General features: G+C 52.3%; 1 protein-coding gene across 10 annotated transcripts; it reads right to left on the bottom strand.

Moving 5' to 3' along the window:
* Positions 1-24,623, bottom strand: MGAT3 (beta-1,4-mannosyl-glycoprotein 4-beta-N-acetylglucosaminyltransferase). 10 transcript variants are annotated; one of them, XM_046938898.1, is made up of 4 exons: positions 24,317-24,623; positions 23,272-23,800; positions 8,243-8,502; positions 1-6,339 (listed from the first exon to the last, which is right to left on the bottom strand). In XM_046938898.1, the coding sequence occupies exons 3-4, from the start codon at positions 8,305-8,307 to the stop codon at positions 4,830-4,832; spliced, it is 1,575 nt and encodes a 524-aa protein (XP_046794854.1). In that variant the 5' UTR covers positions 8,308-8,502; positions 23,272-23,800; positions 24,317-24,623; the 3' UTR covers positions 1-4,829. The 10 variants fall into 10 exon arrangements, with proteins under 10 accessions (XP_046794854.1, XP_046794852.1, XP_040552548.1 ...); XM_046938896.1 differs by lacking the exon at positions 23,272-23,800; XM_040696614.2 differs by having other exon boundaries at positions 23,272-24,441.
* Between the last annotated feature and the right edge of the window lie 1,595 nt (positions 24,624-26,218).

The raw sequence follows: 26,218 nt of genomic DNA on the forward strand, positions 1-26,218 counted from the left end.
TTGGTTTCCTTTCAGACTTTGTAATTTTTTTTTTAATTATTATTTTTATTATTTCCTCCTTTTAAGCATCCCTTTAAGGGTGAAATGAAATCCAACCATTTACAGAGAAAATGATTTCAGAATGTACATTTGATTTATCCTTACAAAAAGTTCATTATTACTTGCTGTTTATAAATTACAGAGTGGAAAGGAGCTTTGCAGATTCTTTTTTTTTTTTTTCTTTTTTCTTTTTTCTTCTTCTTTTTCTTTTTTTTTTTTAAATTGTTTTTGGCAAGTCCACGCATTCTTTTGCCAATACAGTGTCCTGGGGCCACCCGAGTGGCAACACCACCAGCAGGTCCAGGTGAAACCCAGTGTCAGCAGTGCTGCTGGGCCTCCTCCAGGACGATTCTGCATCACCATCCTCACAGGAAGGAAAAAAAAACAACAGTGGCTTTGATTCTTAGTTTCAGAGCATTTCAGATCCCTTTTTAAGCCATTATCCGTAGTCCCCAATGCTTTAGATGTCGGTATATCGCATCAGAAACAGCTCTCCTTGGTGCTGGATTCAAGCCACTCCTGATATTTCCAGCTCCCCCTCTTTTTCAATAAGAGCAGATTCGTCCAATGTCTCAGAAATCAGAAGGAGATTTTTTGGTGGATAGGGGAGACGCAGCAATTGAGGGATTTGAGATCCATTCTACCATATTTCCCTCCCTTCTCACCAAGGCTTGAGGTCAGTGAGGCCAGGAAGAGCCATCCCTTCCCTCTTCACCACCAGTGTTCGCTAACAGGACCAGGAGTGACTCCCGACACATCTTCACAGTGCAGAGGCATAGCAGCCACGGAGTGCTGGCAGGAACAGTGGGACAGGAAGAGACACTGCCACCCCACAAGGACACGCCAAGAGGCACCAGGGGAACGAATACCCGTTCTGCACTGACACTGCCCCCACCCTGACTCGTAAGTTACCTGGAGGCCACAAGGTCCCCTTCCTCTATCCAGCACAGAGGCACAAAGAACAGGCTGCACAACAGCAAACACCTCAGCAGGACACAGGGATCAGAGAAAGCAATAGTGAGAGCAGACTGTTGAGCGTGTTGTCCTTCATGCAGGCAAAACCCCAACCCATCTCTTGCTGAGTACTGTACCACCTCACTGCCTTTGTTCCCCTGGAGGGGCAGAGGCATTAGCCCACATCCTCTCCTTCACCTGGGAGGAAGGAGGGAGAGAAGCTCCCCACCCCAAAGCCACGCATGGGTACAAAGGAAGTTGAGCAGAGTTGGGCAGAAAGAAGGGCAAAATATAGGGGTGCACAAAGTATAGGGATGCCACGTGCTGCCTCATCTACCCAGCCTTCCCTGACACCAATTAATCTGAAGATGGAAAGGTTCTGGGGAAGAAAAAGCACACAGCTGCAGGGAAAGGTTGGTGAACCACAGATAATGTTGGTCCCAGAAAGGCAGTGGGCTCATGGCTTCACTGCAACAACCAGTCCCGGGGCAGAATGGGATTTGGTTTTCAGTTCTTCCCTTTCCAAACCTCACTGTCTGGCTCAGATAGGGGTGGCTGAGGGCAAGCCACCACCTTGGGAAATCACTGTGCAGAAGTCATCGTGCTTGTCCCCATCCCTCAAGGGAGGCGATGGAAGATTTTTAATGACAAGCACTCCAACTCCCTAAGGATAATAAACACAGGGCTTACAGAAACAACAGGAACATTAACTGGTTTGGCCTTAAATCAAAACACTGGATGATTCTTGAGAAAGAAAAAGAAAAAAAAAATGCATTTCAGCTGTGAACTCCCTTCCTCCATCCACAACGGAAGCCTGTTTTAAATTTGATTTCCTAAGAATAAGGAAATGGAGACATCCAGGAGGTGGACAGGGCCAGAGCTGTGCAGAAGAGCCCCAGCGCTGCTCCTGCCTGTTCCAGTGGGACCTTCTCAGAAGGGAGAGGAGGGAAACAATGAAGCAAATAGTGGAGAAGAGGGGAGGGAAGGGAACAAGCTGAACTTTGGGAATAGGAGATGCTAATAACTGCAGTTAGGGTTTATCTGAATCTCCTGAGACAAAAAACCATACCCCAGTGATGAAAACACAACTTGCAATGCACTAAAAATCCCCGCAGGAGCCTATGTATGGGAAGGGCTGGTAGGAACAGAGAGGCTGCTCCCACTTCAGAATGGGTGGTGCACCCTCAGCATGTGTGTGCTTCAGCCCATTTTTTGTGGGGCTCTGCTGCTCCCAAAGCACCCATGCAAAGACTGACTTCTCTCTCGTCTTCAGGAATGCCTGACCTGAGGCTTATGTTGCTGTCACTAAGGTAAGGCAATGCCTGAATATAGGTCCTAGATTAAAAATGAGGAATAGCTTCTTCCCTTTTTATTTTTCACATTACTGCTACCAAATCCCTTGTGTTAATACACTGGGCTCTCCTCTGGCTGTCCCTGGGGAAAGCTCTCATGCAGCAGTCTCAGTGCTATCGCTCTAATCTTGCTAAATGTGACTTCTCCTTTCTCAGCTGAGCGCTGATTTCTCTACAGTCTCCTCCTGCCTAAGACCTCCCTGTGACCATGGCAAGATCCCCTCTTGCATCAACAAGACTGAGTTTGGCACAGCTACAGCTTCTCTTTGAGTGGAGATCATCCCACCCACCAAGCCTTCTCCTGCTCAGTCCTCAAAGGGACTTTCCTCTTCTTGGGAGACACATCACAAGGGGAAACAGCAACATACGCATATATACTAAAACCAAAACTAATAATAATAACAATTAAAACAAGCAAACAAACAAACAAACAAACAACAAGAAAAGAGGGGATCCCTCAGTTCTTCCAAGCAGGCATTATGGCACGTGAGATGGGGGATGGAACTAAGACAAACTCCAATTCAGTTTGATCAGAAAAATGACAGTCACCTTTCTGTTCAAATTTCATTCTTCCTAGGGAACCAAATTATCTTTCCTGATGCTTTTCACTTCCCTAGAGAAGCGAATAGAAGAAGAGAGACACAGAGAAAGGAATGGAGCACAGTGGAGAGAATGGGCCGGATGACACAGGAATATGAAGCCCTGGTGGAGTGAGTTGAGGTCAATGGAAACCCTCTTGCTCCAGCATAGCTGGCCTGATGGTCACTGTTCGTTATGACAACATTCTCCTCCTCCACATGATCCTCACTTATTTGTTTGGAAGATGAGCTAATATTTCCTCTGTAAGGCCAACAGAGCACGTTCATGTTTTTCTCCCTCTTCCCACCACAGCGCGGGCTCTGGGCACCCTGTCAAGCCATCTGCTAAGGAAGGGTGGTGAGAGTGGAGCTGCCAATCTGCCTCCTCAATGAGCTGAACCAATCCACTACAGCAACAGGCTAGATCTTGGCTACCCATCAGTGGCCAACTCTGTGTGGACACTGGCCCACCAGCTGCAAGGAATGTCATCCTACATCTCCTCTACACTGCATGGCTTCATCTGCACAGCCCAGGCTGTGGATTGCATGATTGTTCCAGAAAAGTCTTCTGGTCTCAGAGGGAGTCTACCCACAGCCCCGCTCTTCACAAGCTCCCAATGGGTCCTGTGCCTTGGCATGCCTTGTGTTTCCCCACAACACCCATTGGTGACTCAGAGCTTTGCCCTTCTCCTCTCATTTTCCCCATGGCAAGAAGAAATAGCCGGCACATGTAAACAGAATCCTTGCAGCAGGCACAGCCCACAGGGGTGGAAAGGCAGCCAGAGAGGCATGTAACAGCTCCACATGGCACACCCTGCTATGTGGAGCTGATGCTCTCCCCGAAATGTCATCCGTGACAGTACAGATCACAGATTATGGACCCCACCATCTCCTGAAAACACGCACACCACCCAAGACCAACTTTGACCCCTCCCCTCCCAACACCAGTAACAAACACCCACGTGCATATCAAAACCATGCATGTTAGCACTCATGCACATAGGAAACCATGCACTTGTAAACATATACTCCCACCATCTGATTTAGTCCCCTGCAGCTTATCCCAGACCCAAACAAAGTACATGCTGCAGGGAAGAAGCTTCAGCTCCTGTGGAGCAAGCCAGTGCAGCATTGTGGGGGCAGGGTGAAAAGGGAGTAAACAGAAAGAAAAAAAGAACAATAATGAAAAAAATCTGCTTGCTTCCCTGCTTCCCACCTGCCTGCTTCAGGTCTGGTAGAGCATCAGGCCAAGAGACAGCCCCGGACAGATATACTAAATTTGTGGGAGGAGGCAGCGTGTAAGGGAGAACAACCTGGAAGCAAAGGATTTGCCTTCCCCAAAATACTTTGAACAGAGAGGTATTAAAAAAAAAAAAATGCATACTGAGACGCTTTTGCACATTCACTCATCCAAAAAATGCCTGTGACACACATCTGCACACGTGACCCCTTGCATCGCTTTGTGCCTGCTGACTCACACGCTCAATGAACAGCTCAGGCTCACATCTGTGCTTGCTCCGACCCACAACAGATGAAGGTGGATGGGAACAGCTGCCCTCTCTCCTCAGGGGACCGTCCCAGCCCCCCCAGGAGGAAAACCCACCAGCTGGATGCAGCAATTCTCTCCAGCCAGCAGAAAGGTCCAGGAGACGCAGGGAGGTCTTTATACTACCGCCATAGGTCCCACACCTCTCCCCTCCTCCTGCCCAGGTCTCCCTTCATTTGTCTGAGGAATTTGTCCCCAGGCATCACCCTGGGACGAAGAGAAGGGAGGGAGGATGGAGACCATGGAGAAATGGCACAGCCCACCTGGAATCAAAGAAAACAAAAAAGAAAGGAACAGACAAACACTCGACTCTTTCCCTTTGTCACGAAGTTCTGATTTCCCACGTGAGACCCAGTGGTCTCAACCAGCACCCTCCGCTTTTCGGTACGGGTTCTCCAGCAAGTAGTGGAACTGCTGGTAGTTCTTGAGCAGATACTTGGGAGCATACATGTGCTCCTTGGGGTCAGCAGGGGGATATTCCTGCGTCGTACCATCGAACCAGCCACCAGTCCGGATCAGCTCCCGGATATAATTGAGGTCTCGTTTATCCTCGTAGTCACCCCAACGGGGAAAGTCCCCATTCTGGGCCGACACCAGTTTGAAGTAGATCCCCTCTGGGGTGAAACACCAGGAGCAGTGCCAGCCAGCAAAGTGGAGGGGGCTGCCCAGCGACCACTGCACCAGGATGTGTCCCGTGCTGTTCTCGTACTGCCGGAAGCCAGGCATGGTGTAGTATTCACGGCGCCGCAGACGGATGCCATCGGTAGCATAGACAGCCTGGAGCATCCCCATAGTGCAGCCTGAGACCACCTCCAAGGTGCCCGGTTGCTTCCAGAAGAAGCCATAGAGAGACTTGCGCATGTGAAAGGCGAAGGGTTCCGTCCAGCCATCATAGAGCTTGAGGAAGAGCACGCCGTCACGAGCTGGGATCTCATCAGCATCATCGATGATGAAGACGTCATCCGGGCGCAGGTTGCGGAGGCGAGAGACACCATCTCGGGTGAGGAAGGTGCGCAGGTAATCGTCAGCGATCCAGCCATCCTGGCGCCCACCAGCAGGGAAGTGGTCCAGGAAGACATAGAGCACTTTGTGGCGGATGTACTCATAGGAGCCATTGAGGAGCATCTCACGGAACTTGAGGGGCCGTGGCTCTCCGTAGGCCGTGAAGTTTGACTCGCACACCACAAAGACGTCCACCACATCTCCCAGCTCGTGGAAGCGGACATCCAGCAGGTCAAACTCATGGTTGATGTTGATAGCGTTGATGACCCGCCGGGGAATCTCCCGTGGCACGAGGCGGTCCTTGGTGGGCAGGTTGGAGTACTGGACCACAGTGGGAACACCGCAGCTGGGGCCGTGCCAGCCCGGCAAGCATACACACTCCACCCACTTGCGCCGCTTGGTCCCACCGGCGCTCAGCGGCTTGCGAGCGGGCCGCCCCGAGGCCACACCATCCACACGCTCCTCCGGCCGCCCTCCCGCTGGTGGCTTCTCCAACACCTTGGTACCTGGTTTAAAGCAGACACCACCGGCTTTGGTTCGGACAAAATACTCCGTCGTGTCTTCCGGCAGCACAAACTCGACTTTGTGCAGCTCTTCGCTGGCTCTGCTGGGTGGCAGGGGCTGGAGCAAGGGAGAGTGGGAGTACAGGGGTGTGCGGAGGAACTCTGCGCCCCCCGGCTCAGGGCTAACCTGTGGCGTGACGGGGGCATTGTTCCAGAAGAAGCTGGAGACGAGGTTGGGGCTAAGTGAAGCCAAGTCCCGGGGGAAGGTGACATAGGAAAGGGCCTTCAGGAAGTGCAAGAAGGAGATGAGGCAGAGACCAGCCATGCAGAGAGTCAGAAAGAGCTTATGGCGTCTCATCTTCATCCTGTGGAAAAGTCATGAAAAGGAAAGTCACGTTCGGGAATTACCAGGGTGCAAAAAAGCTCGCCAGTGGTAGGAAAATAGGCTGGGGATGCCACAAAGCAGGTCCAAACTCAGCATGCATCTGTCAAGACTTGAACCCAAACCAAATCCTCCACCCCCTGACATTTTTAGTGGGCCTTTTGCTTTGGATGGGTTACACCAAAGTGAACCTCCTCTAGAGCAGTTACAATCTTAATAGTCTCACAAAGAGAGGAAAGGTGCTGGCAATGGGGTAGAAAGATGAGAAACCTGCAACAAGAGGAGTTCACTATCTAGTGAGGCACTGCGCTTAGCACATTTGTCCCCACTCACTGATGGGAACAAATAAACACAGGCCTTGAGTCAGGGAAGATGAAGAGAGAGCAGGAGAGCAAGACGGATGAGAGGGAGTAGAGGGTACGCAGCTGAAACCCAGCCAGCATAAGAAAGGCAGTCTGAAGGGACTGAGCTCGCAGCCAGGCTGCCAGGACCAGGAAAACACCTACGCTTCTCTAATCTTTCCAGTGTTTACTCACAACACACACCTTCAAAACCCCTTGTTCCTAAGAAATGCTAGCCAAGTTCGTATGGGAAACAGGGAAAAAGTGTAAAGATTTTCGCTTTTATTCTCCTCCTATCCCTCTGTGCCCACTACGTTTCCAGCTGTCTCCCATTGCTTTTTATCTCCTGTGGACCAGATGCTGAGGGTTTTTTATTTTTTTTATTTTTTTGCATCTGGATGAAGGTGGCTATAAAAACTGCATAGCTGTCTCTGCTGGCAATACAGTGCTGTCATGATGGATCCACATCAGGCCAGCAAGGAGCCAGCAGTGCTCAGCCCTTTCCTCGGAACGATAAAAAAAATACAGACTTCATCCTCTCCCTTTACCACCTCCCGTTCGCCAGTCCGTGCTGGGAGCGCAGAGCTGCTGTCAGGCAGATAAGTGATTGAAGACTACAGTCCAGAAAAAGGAAGAAGGGAAAAAAATAAAAAGGAAGAAAAAAAAAACCCAACCTCACCCAACACTTCACCAGGCAGAACAAGAAAAGGCAGCTGTGTGCTACTGCTTAGGGAAGGTTGAGGCAAACAGGCAAGGGAACAAGGTGACCTAAACACCCTTGGCAAGGTGGAGGCTCTCCCCCCCCAAAGTGTAAAACCCTCCATGCCAGGAAACCCACCAGCTCGCTCCTGACACGTATGCTCCTCAGTGGCAGCTCCTCACCATGGTATGGCACCCGCATACGTGCTTCAGTGTCTCCTCCCTCGGCCAAAGGTCCCCACGACAGGTATGCCCACATCCCGTGCCATTGCTTATAACCGCCATGTAGCACTCAGAGGCAGCCCAAGCCCTCAGCCTCATGCCAGGGTGCTCCCCTTTCCCAGCCTGGCATTCCCCACTGTCCACGTGCATCCTGGATGGGAGCAGAGCGGAGAAGCACCCAGACCACCCAAGGGGAACGAGTGAAATACAACAGTGCACGTTTACTGATTAACTTGGGGAGAACTTAATGTTGAAGGGAAAAGCCATAAATTTAGACAGATGGCAACCACTCAAAGGAAAACATATCTGGCCGCCCACCGAGGGCTCCAACATGGACTTTGATAGCAGGGTTGTCCATGTTCATACCTTACAGGTCAGCAGCAAGCATTTCTAGAAGCTTCACTGTTGCCTTTTTAGTGACATTTTTAGGACGTTTGCCAGTGCCACCCCCTGTATTGTGGCTGTGGCACAAGGACTTCCTTGTTGATGGGGTTATTTCACCATAAAAACAGAGACCATAAGCCTGAAGCCAATGGAAGAGTTACAGGATTTGCTTTCAATATATTTTGACACGGCACAGTGGAGGGACCCACCACAGCCATGGCCTAGCTCACGAGAGGCTACCTCCGTGTTGATCCAGCGATGGAGAGCCTGGTGCTGTTCCCTTCTCTGAAGCTGTAAAGGACCATCTTGCTCTTCCTCAGGTGTTCTTCATGGGGGTAAAGCAAGAGGCTATGGAAACCCAAGGGTATCTCATTGTGCCCAGGGTATTTTATTTATCTTCAAGTCTTTGTTATTGTCTTTCAGGAGCAGTAGGACCACTCATGGTATCAAGAAGGAGTATCTGGCACCTCTTCCATCTACATCAGCAGTTTTGCTCCTTCCTGAGGTATGGGGAAGAGAAGAGTACAAGGAATTTGGAAAGCCAGCGAGCAGAGGCTGCTAGCAGACATCCCTTACTGGTACATTAGTGCAACTTTCTCCAGTTGGGCGTCCTGTACTTCCTCCGAGGTGCTACCTCTGGACATCAGGTCACCAAGGCTCAGGTGAGATGAAAGACTGCCCTGCTCCAGTAAGGCTCCAGTTCCTACCGGACACAAATGCATGGCAGCCAGCATCCTCTGCGCTGGCCCAGCACACAGGACAAGTGCTGAAGGATTTGCCTCCAGCAGGTCTTCATCTTCTTCCCAGATAGCTGCAGTGCTCCACACGCCATGGGAAACTCCCTACCAGAAGTTGTAGCTCCTGACATTTAACAAAGTGCTTCACTTTCTGGATTCTGGTGTGCCATGTCAACCTAGCAGGACACGCGGTTTGAAGAAGCAGAGCTTATTTTCCTCACTTGACATTTGCATACATCACTGTCCGTCAGGCTCAGCATAGCACACAGCTCTGCAGCTCCTCAGCCCTTGCATAGCCGCATTGCCTCCCTGTTATCGCAGCCTGCCCTGCAGCTCTGCCAAAGCAAGCTGGCCCTGCAGTACCCTCTGCTGTTCCGCTGCCGGCATTTCCCAGGAGGCAGTTTTCACTGCTCAGTTACCTTCGTGAAGGAGTGGGAACATGAATCCACTCCTTATCCCTTCTTAAAAGGAGGGAAGCAAAGAATAAAGCTGTGTCCTCTTCAAAAACCTCTTCCCTGGGAACCACCTCCGTTCTCACATGCCAGGGATTCCACTGCCAGGGAGTGGAGAGCTCATCCACCCCTGGGTGGGCTGAGACGCCGAGAGCCATCCGTCACATATCCCTTCCCATATCATCTGATCAGCACTGCAGGAAAAGATGTGCTTTGAGCAGTGGCTAATTGGAGACGAAGGCCAGCAGGAGAGGAAAGCGTTATTACCCACCTTCCCCACCCAGAACATTTCTGTGTAGCTGAAATGAGGAAGGAGGTACCGGGCAGGGAGGCATCTCAGCTTGTCATAAGGAACCCCAGCTGCTCTGGCACAAAGCAGCCATCAGTTACTAGGAACACAGAAAAGAGCAAGAGGAGAGATTTCCCTTATGACAATTTTGAGTGAGGAGGGGAAAAAAAAAGTGAAGAGAGATCAAGTTACTGTCAGGTTAAAAACAACAGCATGAAAAATAAAAGCTTTAACGCGCAAGCAGAAGAAAAAGCTAGGAAGGGCACGGACAGCCAGCTCCTTTCAAAGCCTGTTAGGGAACATGCAGTTATAAACAGCCTTGGGAGCATTCAGTCTCAGCAAGAGGAGCCGAAAGCTCCTCTTTGAAAGGGACAACCTTGCTATTTCCTTGCTTGAAGACGCATGTCTCTGCCATGCAAGGGAATGGCTTTCAGGAGGAAAGCTAGAAGTGGTACGCATATGAGTTATCCCCAGGCACCTGTTACAGTTTTACTTTGCCATTATATCAAGTGACCGGTTGATTTATACCATCCTGAAATCATATCCTGATTTCAAGGAGCCTGAGAAAGATATGCACAGCTAAGAGCTGGCAATTTACCAGTCCTAATGTTCTCCTCTGGAGGACACTGGCAAAGGGCCATACAACAGGGCACTGGCTGCACGATACTCAGCCACTGGGGCACTAGCACTTCTTCAGTGCTACGTCTACCTTTCACTCCTCTACTCCCAGAGCATTATACATTATCAGGGCCACAGTATCTCAAAACACTAAAATCTCAAACTGCTTTTCATCCACAAACAGCAACAGAAGGAAGAACTACTATTTGTTTGCAACAGAAACGTAACAAGCTCAAGAACAGCAGGGCTGTGCTTTGCTTAAGGATAAGAAGAGAAGATTATCCTACAAAGCTGAGCAGCAGGGAAAGTGAAGAGAAGCATGAATGTAGCAGAAGGTAGGTAGGGCTCAGCGTTTCCCTCACATGAAGGATGCCATGATGTTATCGGTGACTGCAAGCTATAAGGATGTTAGCAGGAAGTTTCTGTCAGGGTCAAAGTACAAGGTGGTTTGAACATAGGTAGAATCCACATTTCAAGGATGGAATACAATATTCTTCCGCCACCTTTGTTACGAGCGACTGCCCACAGTGCTAATGCAAAGCAGCAATACCTCATGCATTTCCTTTGCAGCTTTGAGGCAATTGACCACAAGGTGCCACTGACTCACTGCCAGCACAGCCAGCTGGAGTGAGCCATCAGCACAGTTACCCTTCCAGTAAGGTCAGGCAAAGGGAGAACCAGGCTCTGTCTTAATTATCTTCTTTCCCTTTCAACAAGGAGGCAAGCAGAAGCATTTGTTCAGGGCTAGTCTGGATGAAGACTCGGCAAACCGACCTAGTGCCTGGTTGGCAGCCCTGGCCATGGCAGGGGGTTGGAGCTGGATGATCCTCAAGGTCTCTTCCAACCCGAGCCTTTCTATGATTCCATGATTCTGTGATAAGGCGTCTGCTCTCAGTCAGGTGTTACCACAGCAGTTGGCTTCCAGAGTTGCCATCCACTCACCAATGGGAGTTGTCAAGGCAGGAAGAAAGATGGATGAAAAAACAAAACTGAAGGGTGAATCTATACAAGGCCAAGGTGAGGCTGTTCAGAACACAACTGAAAAACCAAGGCACTGCTTCCCCTTCCCACTGAAGGGGAATACATGCCATACATGACAACCACAAACACTGGGTTTGTGCACAAGGCTTTCCAATGCCTCAGTTAATCAGTAGTATCAGCGGTTTAAAAGAAAGGTCTCTCCTCCTCTGTACACTCTTATAAGAGACCAAAGATTTCCAAGCCAGCAGCTATACTCTGGCACATAAAGAAACTAAAATGGAGAAACTAAGATGGATGCAATGTAGAGGTCCGAGCTTTTTACATATTGTGTCTGCCCAGCTCTTCACCCTTAAGAGGAGCAGTACATTTGGACTCCACGCGTCCCGTGCTCTTCCATTGCTGAGACTGTTTTCACATGTCTTGCCCTGCTCTTTAGTGGGAAGCCTTGGCTATTTTAGATGCCACATTTTCAGCCGCAGCAAGATAGAATCATATAATATCCCAAGTTGAAAGGGATACACAAGGAGCATTGAGTCCAACTTGACAGCTACATACTCTGCAACAACACAGCTCTCAACTCTCAGAACACAGCATATTGGACCTGGAGATAAAATGGTCTTTGTTGACAGTGTTGTCTCAAGACTGATCTTCCAGAAGCCACCAGAATAAACCAACATCTAAACACCTTCAGAGTCCATTATAAAACCCTTCACTTGAACAGATTGTTCTTACTGTAACTACCATAATACTAATAGCAGCATAATTATATAATTCTCCAGCCCCCGGTTTAAAAGAAGATCAGCTCAAAGACGACTAAAAAACTCTACTGAAATCCAGTAGCAGCCTATGAGACACCAATTTAATTTTACCCAAGAACTACTTGGCCATCACAAGGGTATAGTACTGCATGCTAAAGAAAACTTCAAGCTGGATTTCTAACTCCACGGGAATCTAACAAATATTCTTCTCAGTATCCTTCAGCTGTACTATGCTCCCTTGTAACTAATGTTCTCTCTCTAACCAAAGCCAGTCCCACCATAGGAATTTCCATGATTCTAGAAATGCCTCAGCACGCTCTGATCCTTCAGATGCTCTCAGAAAGCACAATTTTGATTTCTTAGCACCACTAGGCTAAGCATTCTTTCCACTGAAGGGAAAATAGCACTTTTGTCCTCTTCTCTCCTTCACTTACACCTGATATCCTAGAAGGACTCTTCCTCAGCCTCCTCACTACATGTAGTTTCCTGAAGAGTGCTGTGATGACTCTGCAGGCTGCATCTCCACTTGGCCACAAAATTGGGTCCTGGGACACGTGCTCACATACATACACAAACACCCAAGGATGTAAAGCCTTTCTCCCAGCCAAACACAGCGCTGCTGCTCTCTGCTTCACATGTGCAGTGGTTATGGGAACACAAAATGGAGTCTTCCAGTTCCATTGCTTTCTGACTGGTTTCTTACAGGGAAGGAATGCTCCATCACGAATCCAAAAGGAAACAGGAACGAGACTACACAAAAGCAACTTCTGTCCTGAGGGAGGCCATGGGATAATCAAAGAAGTATGTGAGAATTCTCAGCTAGTCTCGATGTATTGCAGACAGGGACAGGACATGGCCACTTGGAGGATAAAAATCTATGTTTTCAAAGACCAAGCGGTGCATTATGGAAGCACGGAGGTGGTTTCATAGGTTCTCACTCCTCACTCACCACCTTCACGGCTCACCACCCCTAGGCTGTCAGAATGAAAGTTCACATTGGAAATCCAAATCAGCAGCCAATCTGAGTTAAAAATAAACTTCAAGAGAAGTGCCTAAGGATGAGAATAAGCGGCTGACAGCAGAAACTTCCTGGATGACAGCTATTCACCTCTCACCGAAGCCATTGCATCATGTAGTTGCATCCCCAGACGCTCAAAGGGACAGGCCACTTCTTGAGCAGGGTTCATCTCACCAAGACTCCAGTGAGGCTCCCAGTCAACTGCTGTGAGCTAGCCAGTTTCTGGAAGCATCAGGGAAGAAGAACATCTCAAGGACAGATCTGGAAGACAGAGCGCTTTCAAAGCAGACCCTGGCAGGCAGTCCACATATGCTGAGCCAGTCCAGAATCCTGAGAATAGCACCAAAATGAGCAACCAAGATTGAACCCGGAGCTGAGGGCATGTGGCAGTTGTGCATCAGATCATGCAAGCACCTGACGCCACGGTGACGGGCTTAGTGCACAGGCCCACAAAGGCAGGAATAAGCCACGTTGCCTTTGGTTATTTGTGAGGTGGGTGGCAGTTGTTTGTGCGCCCCCAGAATAAAAGCTCTCCAAATCAGATGGAGAGGGTGACTCATTAAGCCCCCAGAAAGGCAATAAATAACAAGAGGACACGGAGCAGCAGCAGGATCCTAGCGGCCACAGGGAAGAACCGGCCCTCCATCCCCGCCTTCCTTCCTCCTCCATCCATCACCAACCACTTGGGGTTTGGCAGGGCGCTCACTTTCCCACAGTAGCTGATCTATTACTCTTTGGAAGAGCGTTCCCAGCCCCTTCCTTCCCCTCCCTTCAGGCCACAGGGGTCCCCCACTTGGCAGCCCCCAGATCCCCCTCTTCTCTGAATGCCTGGTGACCAGCCAACCCCATGCAGAAAGCATTAACCCCTCTTCAGCGGGAGCAGCCAGAGAAACCTGACTCCACGCTGAGAGCTTTCTCTGGGTGTCTCCCCCTCCTCCTCTACTTCCCACCCCCAATTCCCTCCCACACCACATTCCCCCCCTCTTCTTCCCCCTTCTGCTTCTCAAAAACCAGCTCCAGCCCCGAGAGTGTTGCATCTTCCCAAGAATGCTACAAGAACCCCTGGGAATTTTCCTTGGACCAAGAACAGACCCTTATTTATTTGTCTCTTCTGCCTTTGTTCCTCATTTCCTCTTTCAAGACTTAGGCAAGACCTCCACACAGTGCCGCCCGGATCCCCCGCTGCCACTTCACTTTGTTATTATTTTCAGGAGGAGAACGCTGATAGGCGGAGAGATCTTCAATGCCTTGCCCCAAGGCAGGAGCAGATCAGCCCAGACACCCACCTCCAGGCTGGACAAAGGGCACGGGGCTCTGCAGAGCACCTCAGGCTCGGGCACGCAGAGACAACCCCCTGCCCGTGTAATCCTTCTGACTGCAGCACGGCAGCCCTTCGGATTAAATCCGCACAAATCAAATCGTGGGTAACGGCTCTGTGCTGGTAACAGGCATATGGCACCACGAAGAGGGGCAGTTTCCCGGAATGAAATCAAAAGCCTCCTAATGCACTTAGCTCAGGGTCACATAAATCTCTCTTCTGCCTCCCACAGAGGGCTGGATCTTGTTTACAGGCGTTGCAGCAGGCCTGGGTCTCAACAATATGTTTATTTCTCTGTACAAACATTTCTTTTCACAAAGCAAATCAGCATCCTGATCCTCAGATTAAGCCGAGCAGAGAGGACTATGGAGCAGGTCTTTGGAGGAAGAGAGCTTGTTGTCATCAGTGAAGACAAACGCCATAGCAGACATCACATGGGCTGCTGTAACACTTCTCTTTCCACTCTTCGGCACTGTAAGGCTGCACCTCAAGTGCTGTGTTCAGTTCTGGGCCCCTCACTACCAGAAAAACATGGAGGCTCTGGAGTGTGTCCAGAGAAGGGCAGTGGAGCTGTGAGGGGTCTGGAGCACAGCTCTGATGGGGAGCAGCTGAAGGAACTGAGGTTGTTCAGGCTGGAGAAGAGGAGCTCGGGGAGACCTCATCACTCTCTACAGTGACTTGAAAGGAGGCTGTGATGAGGTGAGGGTCAGGCTCTTCTCCCAGGTAACAGTGATAGGGTGAGAGAGAATGGCCACATGTTGTGCTGGGGGAGATTCAGGTTGGATACTGGGGAAAATTTTCTCCTCCATAAGAGCGGTGCTGCAGCGGCACAGGCTGCACAGGGAGGTGGTGCAGTCACCGTCCCTGGAGGTGCTCCAGAGCCGTGTGGATGTGGCACTGAGGACGTGGTCGGTGGGCATGGTGGGGATGGGCTGGTGGTTGGACTGGGTGACTTTAGAGGTCTCTTCCTACCTTAATGATTCTGTAATTTCTTCACCAAGACTGCCTTACATCTCAGGGAAGGATGAGGAAGAAATCAAGGGTTTGTCTCAGGCTGAGACCCAGGTGGAACCACAAAGTTCGTTGCAAGGATCTCTGGTGGTTATCTGGCCTGCCCCTCCCCAACGCAAAAAGCCACAAGCTTACACCACACAGATAAAAACAGGAGAGCTGAGCCCTCCAGTTCAACAGTACAACACAGGGCAGCTAATGCTGCAACCTCTTGATCACAGAGCAAGTTCCTCTCCCCTTTCATGTATTCGGCGACATAAACATTTATTTTGAATTGTTTCTGAGAAGTTGGCTGCCCGCACAGCCATGCCAGAAGGAAAGGAGAAGAGGAAGGCACTAAAATCTCATATCTCAACACCCCATGGGGAACAGGAAGAAGGTGCAGGGCAGCGAGGACCACAGTTCCATTTTGAACACCTTGCAGAATCCGACATACCGCTAAGAAACGCCTCAGCAGGACTGCGTGGTCTTTCAACAAACGAAAGGTCTCAAGCATCTGAATAGAATCTAACTGAACCATAGAACCATTAAGGTTGGAAAAGACCTCTAAGATCATCTAGTCCAACCATCCACCTAGCACCAAAATTACCCTGCGATGTCCATCCCAGCTCCACTGCACCACCCTGTAATTGACTCAGGGACCAGATCCAAGCATCAGATTCACCATCTCCAGCCTGACATCATCTCCTCACTGCAAGGACAGCGCTCTGAGCTCAGAGAGGCCATGCCACAGAGATGCTCCACACTTGAACGATGCAGAAAGTGAAACTGCATTTTTTTAGTTTTCAACAAGAGCACCCGCAGGGCAATTCAGCTGCATTGAGACACATGCGGACAAACAGGGCCAGAAAGGAAACCCACAGCACTTCCTCACTGTTCAGTGATAGAACCTGGATGCCTGACAAACACCCTTTCCTCCCCCCCCCCAGCGCTCACGGGAAGCAAGAAGACTCTGTTCCAGAGCACAATGGCACCATAAATAATTCAAGAGACTGCTAAATTATGCAGAAGCAATCCCATCATCCCCCCCTGGCCAGGCTGGGTGCAGGTGTGGTCAACCCTTGCTCCAAAAGTTGCTGCGAGATGGGGAATTTGAGGCCACGGAGGCTCAGTGCCAGTGGCACATATACAGGAACACAGTGGCCACTTGCATCACACAGCAGCACGACAGGAGGTATCTGGGGACACCCAGTAGGGAAAAAGCCATTTCTCTGGGCCACCTCTTCTCCAGAGATCTTGCACAGCCCTAGGAGGGAAGCAGGACCCGCCATCCTCCCAGGCTGCGTAGGCAGCGAGGCACAGGGAGAGGGGCTGTGGGGCAGGCGTAGAGGAACAGCGTGCGTTCAAAGAGGAAGCAGCTCATACTGATCACCCCAGCGCACTGCTCACCCAACCCGCCCGCTTTCGCCTGCCCCACGCTGCACGGGCACAGGGCTCACCCGCAGCCCCTACCTCTTCTAGTTCCTGCAGGCTCTGTGCTGTGACTGTGCCCAATGTGCTTTGTCTGCAGGGAGCTCTATCCTCCTCCTCCTCCTCCTCCCCAGTGCCCAGCCAGAAGCATCCGCTTGCAGAGGAGGAACTGAAAGCACTGCCATTGCCCTCTCTTCAGCCTCAACTGAAAAAAAATCACAGGGCTGCAGCTTACCTTCCTCTTCTTCCTTAAAGGGCTCTGCATCAGGGAGCGGTGCTCCCTTCGGTGCCACGCTGCTGTCTGCTGGGCTCCGCTATCTGAGAGCCAAAACAGGGGATACTAACGCAGATAAAGTCAGCGGAGCAGCTCCCTGCGTTAGGCAGCAGCTGCTGAAGGCATTCCGCAGCAGCACCGATTTGCATCGGTCTCTCGGTGTGCCTCGAGCCCCGCTCGCTGCGGTGCTGCTATCATGCAAAGCACACGCAGAGCAACACCCCCAGACAGAAAGACCCAAAGGAGTGGATGGCAGAGTGATTCTGCTCACCAACCCCGGCCCAGCCTGCAAGGGTTGGCACACCGGGGGACAATGACGGGGTGCTACTGGGATGGGGCAGCAGATGGAGAGGGAAGCGATAGCCACGGTGAGTAGGGCAGCGTGGAAGTTATGGGCAGCCCGCAGCTCAGCCATGGGGCACACCCCAGGGCCAGCATCACGCTCCCCAAACTGCCTGAGCACCCCACTCCTGACCCCGCAGCCCCACCATGCACGGTCACAGTGGGTCGATGGTTGGATTAGATGATCACAGAGGTCTTTATCAACCTCCACGACGGCATGATTCTCTACAGGCAGGGCTGATAGCTTGAACTAGCCCTTCCAGGCACTTCACACTGTACCAGCCCGTGCCCCCCCTCCCCGCCTTCCCTGCTGGCTGCTGTCAGCTGTGCCAGTCTTCGTTAGCACCACCTCCTCCAGCCACATCCCACTGATTGGGTCACAGACTCCAACAATGTACAAAGGGCCCATTTTAGAGCCAGTAACCCCACCTCAAACCTCGCCAGCCTGTAGGAATGAGCGCTGGCCCAGTGTGCCCCATCCATCCATTACCACGTTTCCCGGCCGCTTTCCTCTACTTTTACAATCCAGTGCGTGAGGAAGGTTAAAAAATAAAAAGAAAAGAAAAACACCAATTTTGGATGGCAGGTGCACCTTGAGGATGCTATTTGGTGGACAGGAGGAAGCTCAGGCACAGCACGCTGAGAACTCAGCTATAAGCCCTGCCACGAGACTGAGTTTCTCTCTGCCTGCTGACAGGTCCAAGCAAGGGAGGGTCACAGAGGGAAACTCATTGGAACTGAGGTGTCCTTCACACACACTCAGTATCCCCATGCACTGTCCTGAGCAGCTCCCGATGCCTATACTCATGGCCGTGCACAGACACCAAGCTCACCGTGGCCATAAGCCCCATAGAAGGGGCCATGCTCATGTAAACATCCCCAGCAGGACGTCATCGCATGCACACTCAGCTGAGCCTCACACAATCACCCCATAAGGACACGATGTGATGTGACACCGAGCTGGCCACAGAATCACACCGTGCATCACCCGGTGTGCGTGGGAATGAGGAGAGGAGGATAAACAACACAGAGGAGAAGCACAAACACCAACTCCATACCTACAGACCCTGAGGGCAGCTGTGATTGCAGCCTATACGTTGAGCAGCCCCCACAGCCCAGCTGACCCCATCCCCTGGAGGATATGAGGATATACCCACAGTTACAGCTGTGGGCAGCTCCCGCAGTGCAGGTGCACCCCTTGGCTTCTACCTCCTCTTCCTGACCAGCTTGCCAGGGTGATCCCCATGTGCCACACAGGTAGATCCCACTTCTTCCAACTTTACCAATAAGTGGACGGAGGGATGCTGATGCCCTACGTACCTCTGGTGCAGATGAGCTCCAGCAGTGCCTCATACCATAGGTGGGCACAGCAGCCAGCAGTGGGGCCACAGCACTGGGAACCAGGCGAGAGCTCACCTCCAGCTACCAGAACCCCTCCCATCAGGAGATAACTGCTGTATCTAGGACATTGATAAACAAGCCGTGCAGGTACTGGCCTCCCTCACGTGGAGGGAATGCTGTACCTTGCAGTGCATTTCTTACCATCGCTGCAAGATCACCCGAGGGCACAGAGGGGCTGTAAACCTTTGGAGGACTTTCAGGTCCCATCCCCCATCCCCTCAGCCGTTGTCCAAAGGCTGTGTTATATTAGTATGGGCTCCGCAGGAGCAGCACACCAGGCTCTCCCCTGCTTCCCCAGCCCAAAGGGTCCATTCCCAGCACCACCACTGGGCTGAAAGCACAACACAGACGCTACAGCTGTGCACAGGGAGCTCTGGTAACTGAGGGAGTGCTGGAAGGTGGGGAGCCTGTGGGTTTTCCCTCCCCTCTGAGAAAGCTCTTTGCTGTCTAAGGGTCAAGCAATGGCAGATCCTACAAGATTTCAGCTCTCCCGGAGGAGCTGGCTCCAGAAGCAGGGTCTTGCCGGTGACTCACAAGTCACAGGCTGCAGCTGGACTCAAACACCACTTCTAGGCAGAGACCCGTGGGTCACCCTTAGGGAAGGGGGCTGAGAAGTCCCCGCTGACTCATGTCCTGTTGTGGTCGGCTAAAGAGGGACGGGAGTAGGTGGGCAAAGAGGGATGGATGGGAGTAGGTGGGGACCTGGAATGCAGTTTGCACAGGGCTGGGGGCTCCTGGTGACTCAAGCGTTATCGCGGGCTCCAACTTCCCACTGGAAGAGAGGAATCCAGAGGTAAATGGGGGGTTGTTACGGGGAGGAGAGGTGCTCGGCGCCCACGCAGGGGCCCCTAGGATGGAGGGGACACAACGGACCCCAGCGGCAGCGCTGCAATCAGGCAGGGCTCCCAGAACTGCAGCCCGTAGACCGAGGCACCGAGCGCCTCTCCCTCCCATTCCACGCTCCCTCCCTGAGCAAGCCCAGAGCCGCAGCAGACGCACACTCCCCATCACCCTTGTCACGCTCAGCCAGAGAGCAAAACTCACAAGGACAGGGCTGCGCCAGCCCGTGCCACCCCAGCGGGAACACGCAGCGATTCCCATCTCACAAACAACGTGGGTGCCCACATCCCCCCGCAGCCACCGCTCAGCCGGGGGGGGCTCAGTCTGACGCGGAGCCGGAGCGGGGGGGGAGGTTTGACGCCGATGGCACACATGTATTTGTATGTGTGTGTGTGTTTGCCCTCCCACGCACGCACTCCTGTTACTCCTTCTCGCTCGCTGCAGCCTTGGCACGCGTCCCCAGCCCGTGCCCTGCTCGCAGGCAGCAGCTGGGCCTCCGCTGCAGTGCCCCGGCCGGAGGCTGCCTCCATCTATCCATCCATTCATCCATCTAGCCATCCATCCCCGCAGCTGCGGGCAGGGGGCTGGCGGCATCGCATCGCCTCCCTCCTCCCCAGCGCCGCTGCTCCCTAGCAGGGGATGCTGGGATTATTGGGAGGGAGGTGAGGGGGAGAATAAAAAAATAATAATTAAAAAAAAAATCGCGCTCGTATAAATAAATAAGAAGGGAAAAGGATGGGGGGGGGGGAGGCGGGAGGGCGAGCAGAACTTGCAGGTGGCGGCCGAAGGGGGTACTAAGGGGGGGTCCCGCCGCCCCGGGGTAACTCCAACGGGAGCTGCGCGCACCGCTCCCCCCGCCCCGCTCCCCGCACCGCCCCGCGCTCACTCACTCACCCCCGCCCGGCGCAGCGGCGGTGCCCGCCGGGCCCCCGGCGGGGCGAGGCTGCCGCTCGCCCCCGGCCCGCCCGCCGCCCCCCGGCATGGCTCGGCGCCGGAACGAGGCGAGGCGAGCCCGCAGCCCCCCGCCGCCTTCCTCCTCCTCCTCTTCAGCCCTCCGCCTCCTTCTCCTCCCGCTGGAACGGCCGCGGGCAAAGGGATGCGGAGCCGATCCCCGCCGGCAGCAGCGGGCAGAGCTGCGGCAGCCCCTTTTGTGCCGCCCTCCCAGCCTGTCTCCTCCCCCGGCGCGCCCGCCCCCCCCCCCCCCCCGGGTTGCCGCCGCCCGCCGCCCCCCGCCTCCCGCACAAAGCAGCGCTGAGCTCCGCCGATGGGGTGTGGGAGGGCAGCGGGGCGACCCTGCGGTGCCCCGCTCCCCCCCCCGCAGCATCCCTGCGCCGCCGGTGTGGGGAGATGCGCCCGGCGACGTGCAAGAAGTTTGGCTGCGGTGCCAGAAATAGAGCTTTGCGTCTGCTGACTCTCCATCCCGCGCCCCGACCACAAAATCTGCCTTTGCTCAGTTCAACTTTTCCCTGCGTTCTTCCTCATTCAAGGCCGGTTTGGGGAGAGGGAAGCAAAGCCAGGCGGAGCTCAAACAAACCTGGCTGCGAATACAGCGAAACATGGGCGTGGGGTCGCACCCCTTGGAACCGAAAACTACAGAGGTCAAAAGGAAGCAGCAGTAGAGAACACCCTTCCTCGTGAGTTGCTGGGAATTTAGAATAACAGCGTATTCAAAACAAAGTATTGGTGCCAATGCCCCTCCAACCCGCCAACGAGGATACACAAGAGGTCAGAGAATCATGGGATCGCCAAGGTTGGAGAAGACCTCCAAGATCACTGAATCATAGAATGGCTTGTGTTGGAAGGGACCTTAAAGATCATCTAGTCCCAACACACCTGCTACAGGCAGGGCTGGTCACCCGGTCCAACCGCCAGCCCATCCCCACCGTGCCCACTGACCACGTCCTCAGTGCCACATCCACACGGCTCTGGAACACCTTCAGGGACGGTGACCCCACCACCTCCCTGGGCAGCTGTGCCACTGCAGCATTGCTCTTCCAATAAGACCATTCCACCTTCTCTTAACACTTAACAGAAAGAGGCATCCGATGGCAACCAGTACTAAGGCAACCCAAGAGGTTCCTCATCTACAGGGCTCAACACTCAGCATCCGTATGGATAACAGCAGTGGAAGGGCATGAGGAAGAAGAGGCCCAAACTGCTCAGCCAGCACCAAGGTCTTCCTTGCCAAAAGGGCTGTCCCAGTGTTAAGGCCAAGGCTGAGGTGGTCCCGGAGGCAAAGAGCACAAGTGAAGGACAAATTTTCCCTCTACGAACTCAGCTGGAGGATGACTGAAGGCACCTGGGGATGAGCCGGGTTCTGTATGACTCAGTAGCTCTGCAGAAGTACTGAGAGAGAGGAATGAGGCTGGAGGAGGAAAGAAATGGTGCAATAAGTGAAGTTCTTGCCATAGAAGAGAGGTGATTTTGTGGCAGAACACAATACCACACCAACCGAGTCCTTGAGGAACAGCACATCGGTGAGAGCACACCGAGATGACAACATCTCCATCTCCAGGCTGGGGATGACATCTCAGGATGCTCCCCAGGACAGCCCAACAAAGAGCTGGACTTGGATGGAGCCCTCAGCTGGATTTCCATCGGATCCATGACAGCTTTGAGTGATGGCAAGGGATGGTGCTAGTTTTGCCTGTGGGGGTGATTTCAGCTCTGGGAGTACAAATCCCATTAGGGATGGGCAGCAATCTCCCATTCATTTCCCACAGCCAGCAAACACCCATCACAGAAGGGGAGGCCGGCTCTGCTGGGAAGAGAACAATGCTGGTACCCTGCTCCCAAGTGGGACCTTGCTTCCAAAGCCCTGCAGCTCTGGGGTTGTGGACCCGGAGAGCAGAAAAATCTTTGTTTTTTCCTTTATTATTTTTTCATGGTCTCTTGTGCTTTGATGGCAGCAGACTGAGGCTCAGCTGCAGCATCCAAACGCCTCCTGGTTTTTAATTTACGTAGCCACCGTACCCTCTCCCAAAGGTAAAACCCCCAAACCTTTAGCTCTATTTTACATAAAAGCATCTGAGGATTAGAAGAATTATGTGATTTGCTGGAGGCCAAACTGAGAGTCTGTGGTAGGGGTGAAATTTGACTGTGGCTCCCAAATTAGCATCCCAACCATTGCTGTTCTGTAGTGTTTTCTCTCTGCTTTGCATACTTCAGTCTGAGACATGCTGGACAAGCTGCCTTGGGATGAGGAGTCATTTTTAGCCGCGTTTCTTGCAGAAATGAAGCTCTCCCCATCACATTGTCTATCTGCCTGTCTATCAGCTGCCCACGGCACGGTGTGAATCCACCAGCCAGCTCCAACCATGCTGCAGTGAACGCAGATCTTCCCACACCGCCACTGGGATGCACTCGCCTGTAAGTGGGAAGTGGAAGGGAAAGCAGAGGATGCTCCACTGGGGAGTGAGGGGCTGAGCCCTAGTCATGATGCTCAGGGCTGGGAAGAGAGTTGGGACATCCTGGGGTGCAGTGAGGGTGGTCATGAATAGGACAGGGAATGCTTGTACCACACTCACAAAGCAACTTCTTTTCCCTAACCCCAAAGGATGGCTCCTGGGGGAAGAAGGCAATTACCATGCTGCAATGAGTTCACCTTAAATGGTCTAAAACCTAAACCTCTGTATGCAAATGAATTCTGATGAGATGAGCAAGATGAAGTGCTGCCAACCCTGGCTCAGCTCATTGGCTACCCAACACTGACAGCGGTCCATGCTCCTTGGCAATGCGTTCAGCCCCACAAACATTTCTGCCTCCCCCAGCCCCATGCTACAAACTCGCCAGGTGCAAAGCTTTCAAGCCAAGCCTTTACCTGGTTTAGATGGCCCTGGTTTCTTCCCCTTAGGCAAGGGGATGAGGCCTGTTTCTTCACTTCTAGGGTTCGCCTTTTACAACAACGCCTAGTGCCCATCACCTTGCAAAGAGGAATTGTGAGCACTTTCCTCCCCGCCGCTGTTACACAAGCATTTTCCACCATGTGGCTATTGCTGATAAGGCTGGCTCTTGGGCTCCACACATGCAAAGAGCCTGATATTCGGTTAACTCCTTCCCACTGACCCACAGGGCCCTACTCATGACCCAATTTTCACTGCGTAATGTCTCAGAGAGGTCGCCTCATTTCGCCCTTTGGGATTCCAGCCCCTATAACGCCCTTTCCAGTCCGACTGCAAACAAAGTGCTCCTTTGAGCGGGGCACTCCTGAAATCTGATGCCCTTATTTGTATTGAACTGCTGGTGGCAGGGTGGAAAACAACAAAGTGACATTTCTACTGCTGGTCACCAAGAAAGTGGGGTAGGACAAGGGTATTTCTCTCTTCCTCCAGTGTTCCGAGGCCTCAGATCTGAAAAAAACAACTGTCGCTGGCAACCACCATTGCTAGTAATCAGGGTACAGCAAGAAAACGAGATGAACAAACCCCTGATAGAATGCTCAGGGACCAGCACTAGCAGGACCCACCCAGAAACAATGCCTCGTGCACCGGGGAAACAAACAAATGCCGCTTAACTCTGCTGTGAAGTAACATAAAATTCTGCCAGATAAGGATTGTTTGCTCTCACTGAGGGCAGCCCTATTCCCTGGGCTGTTTGCTGAAATGCATTCGTTTTGTTTTGTTTTGGCTCGGTTTAGTATTCTTTTCCTATTGACGATGTTAAAGACAGCAGTGGGGTTTCATAAAAGTCACAGATCATAGAGTCATACAATCATTAAGCCTGGAAAGACCACTAAGGTCATCTAGTCCAACCACCACCCCGTCAGTCCAACTGTCATCACCCCATGAATCCAACCACCAACCCAACAGTTCCACCATCAACCCATTAATCCAACCACCAACCCATCAGTGCAACCATCAACTCACCATGAGCGGCAAAGCACTGCGAGTCCTGATGTCACTGGGTGCCCTTATTCTATTATATTTCTGAGTATGACAGCCAACCCCATAGGCGGAAAACCCACGTGTGTGCTCAGGCTGGCTGCTCTGCCACCACGTCATCATCTCACTGGCCTTTGTCCCATCCACCCCCTCCTGCCTGAGCTCCCAATGCCACCTGCAGGGTGCCAGCAGCTTCTTCCCCCGAGGGCCTGTGGAGATTTTTGAGTTAAAGCACTGTGGAGCGAACATATCCACTAGGGTCGTATCAATTTCCCTGGCCCCTGTGAGTGATACAGCATGTCCAGATGGGGAATTGGAAAGAAAACAGCCTCAAAACCAATTTCATTGTAATCGGCGCCAGCTGCGTGTGTTGATAAGGCCCTGATAACACTGCAGAGAGGAGATATCGATGTCAGACAGCCTCACAGCTCTGGCTCTGGCTGGAGGCAGGTACCAGTGAGTGCCCCAAAATCATCCCTACAGTAGTGGCCAGGCAGCCTGGGGCTGGGAACTGGTGGGAGCAGAGCCTTGCAAAGAGGCTCCAGCAGTTATGCGTGCCCCATAGTGCAAGGCAGCAAAAAGGGGACGGAGCCTCCTGTGTCCCAAAGGGTGCTGGAGCAGAAGAGGGGCTGGTGTTGTCTCCAGATAGAACTTTAGCTCCCAGCCGTTCCTATTTGTCTTTGCTCCTTGCATGTTGTGAATAGACATTAGCTCAAGCTCAATGGGCTCCACGCAGGTCTTGGAGCCAGATGATTCAAGCTGGGATTTGTTCCACATCTCGGGTTTCGCGTGTTTTCTTTAGCTGCATTTTAATTGTGGGGTTTTCCTTTTCATTTGGTGAGCCGCGCAACACGGGCGCCGCTGTAAATATCCCCAAAAAACGCTATGCTCTGCTCATATCGAGGCAGGGAGGGAGCGCCCTACAACAGGACAGGTTGAGTTTTTATCACAGCTCTTTGCCTGGGAGGCCATTGGGAACGTGTCCATGCAAAATGCCTGGTGCTGGTCTGGAAAACAGGGCATAATATCAGCAGGGAGAGGAGTGTAACTGGTTAAACAAAGCCAGGTTGGGGTTTAGCTCACCTTCACTTCCACCTTGAAGCTACAAACCTACGAAGGGCAGCCCAGCTCAACAGATGGCGAGAGAAAATTATTGCTTCCCGTTATTGCTCAGTGGTCAGACCCAATGGGCTGCATCGCCCATGAGCTGCTCCATGCATCCTGAGCTGCCTGCCAAAAGTGAGGTGCTCTGGTCCAACACGGACCCACCAAACTTCATGCGACTGATCCCCATTTCCTGCTGCTGAGGTCCTACGTGGATCCACCAAAACGATCCCCATTTCCTGCTGCTTCCAAGCATCGGACAGCTTTGTGCTGTGGTGCCTGAGCGGCAGGAGGGGGGCTAGTGGGACCTCAGATGGGGGATGTGGGAGAGCTCCCCCCAAACCAGTACTGTAGGACCTCTAGGAGGTCTGGTGCACGGCTGCAGGCGCACATTTGAGCACTGTCCCCACGCCAATTTAAATAAATAAGTGGCTCCGAACGCTTCGCCTGGCATCTCATCCAGCCACTCAAGCATCACATACCTCTGGGATTCTTCGGGTCTTAATTTGCAGAACTATTTCCTTTCTGAATGCTCTTTTATTTTCCTTTTTTCTTTTTTTCTTTCTTTTTCTTTTTTTTTTTTTTTGCTCATTTAAACCTGTTTTTCCTGTGGCGAGCTATCCTTGTGGGTGAAGGGAGGTGGTGGGGCTCCGGTTAGAAAAGGGTTTTGGTGGCTGCTGCTTTGGTGGGGACGAGCGTGGGTCTGAAATACCACAGATGCCTCAAGGACGGAACAAGCTGGGGCCTGATGGTGAGGCCTCACACGTCAGCGTGAGCGGGGAG

This window comes from Gallus gallus, chromosome 1 (genome assembly GCF_016699485.2).
Source record: "Gallus gallus isolate bGalGal1 chromosome 1, bGalGal1.mat.broiler.GRCg7b, whole genome shotgun sequence".
NCBI lineage: Eukaryota > Metazoa > Chordata > Aves > Galliformes > Phasianidae > Gallus > Gallus gallus.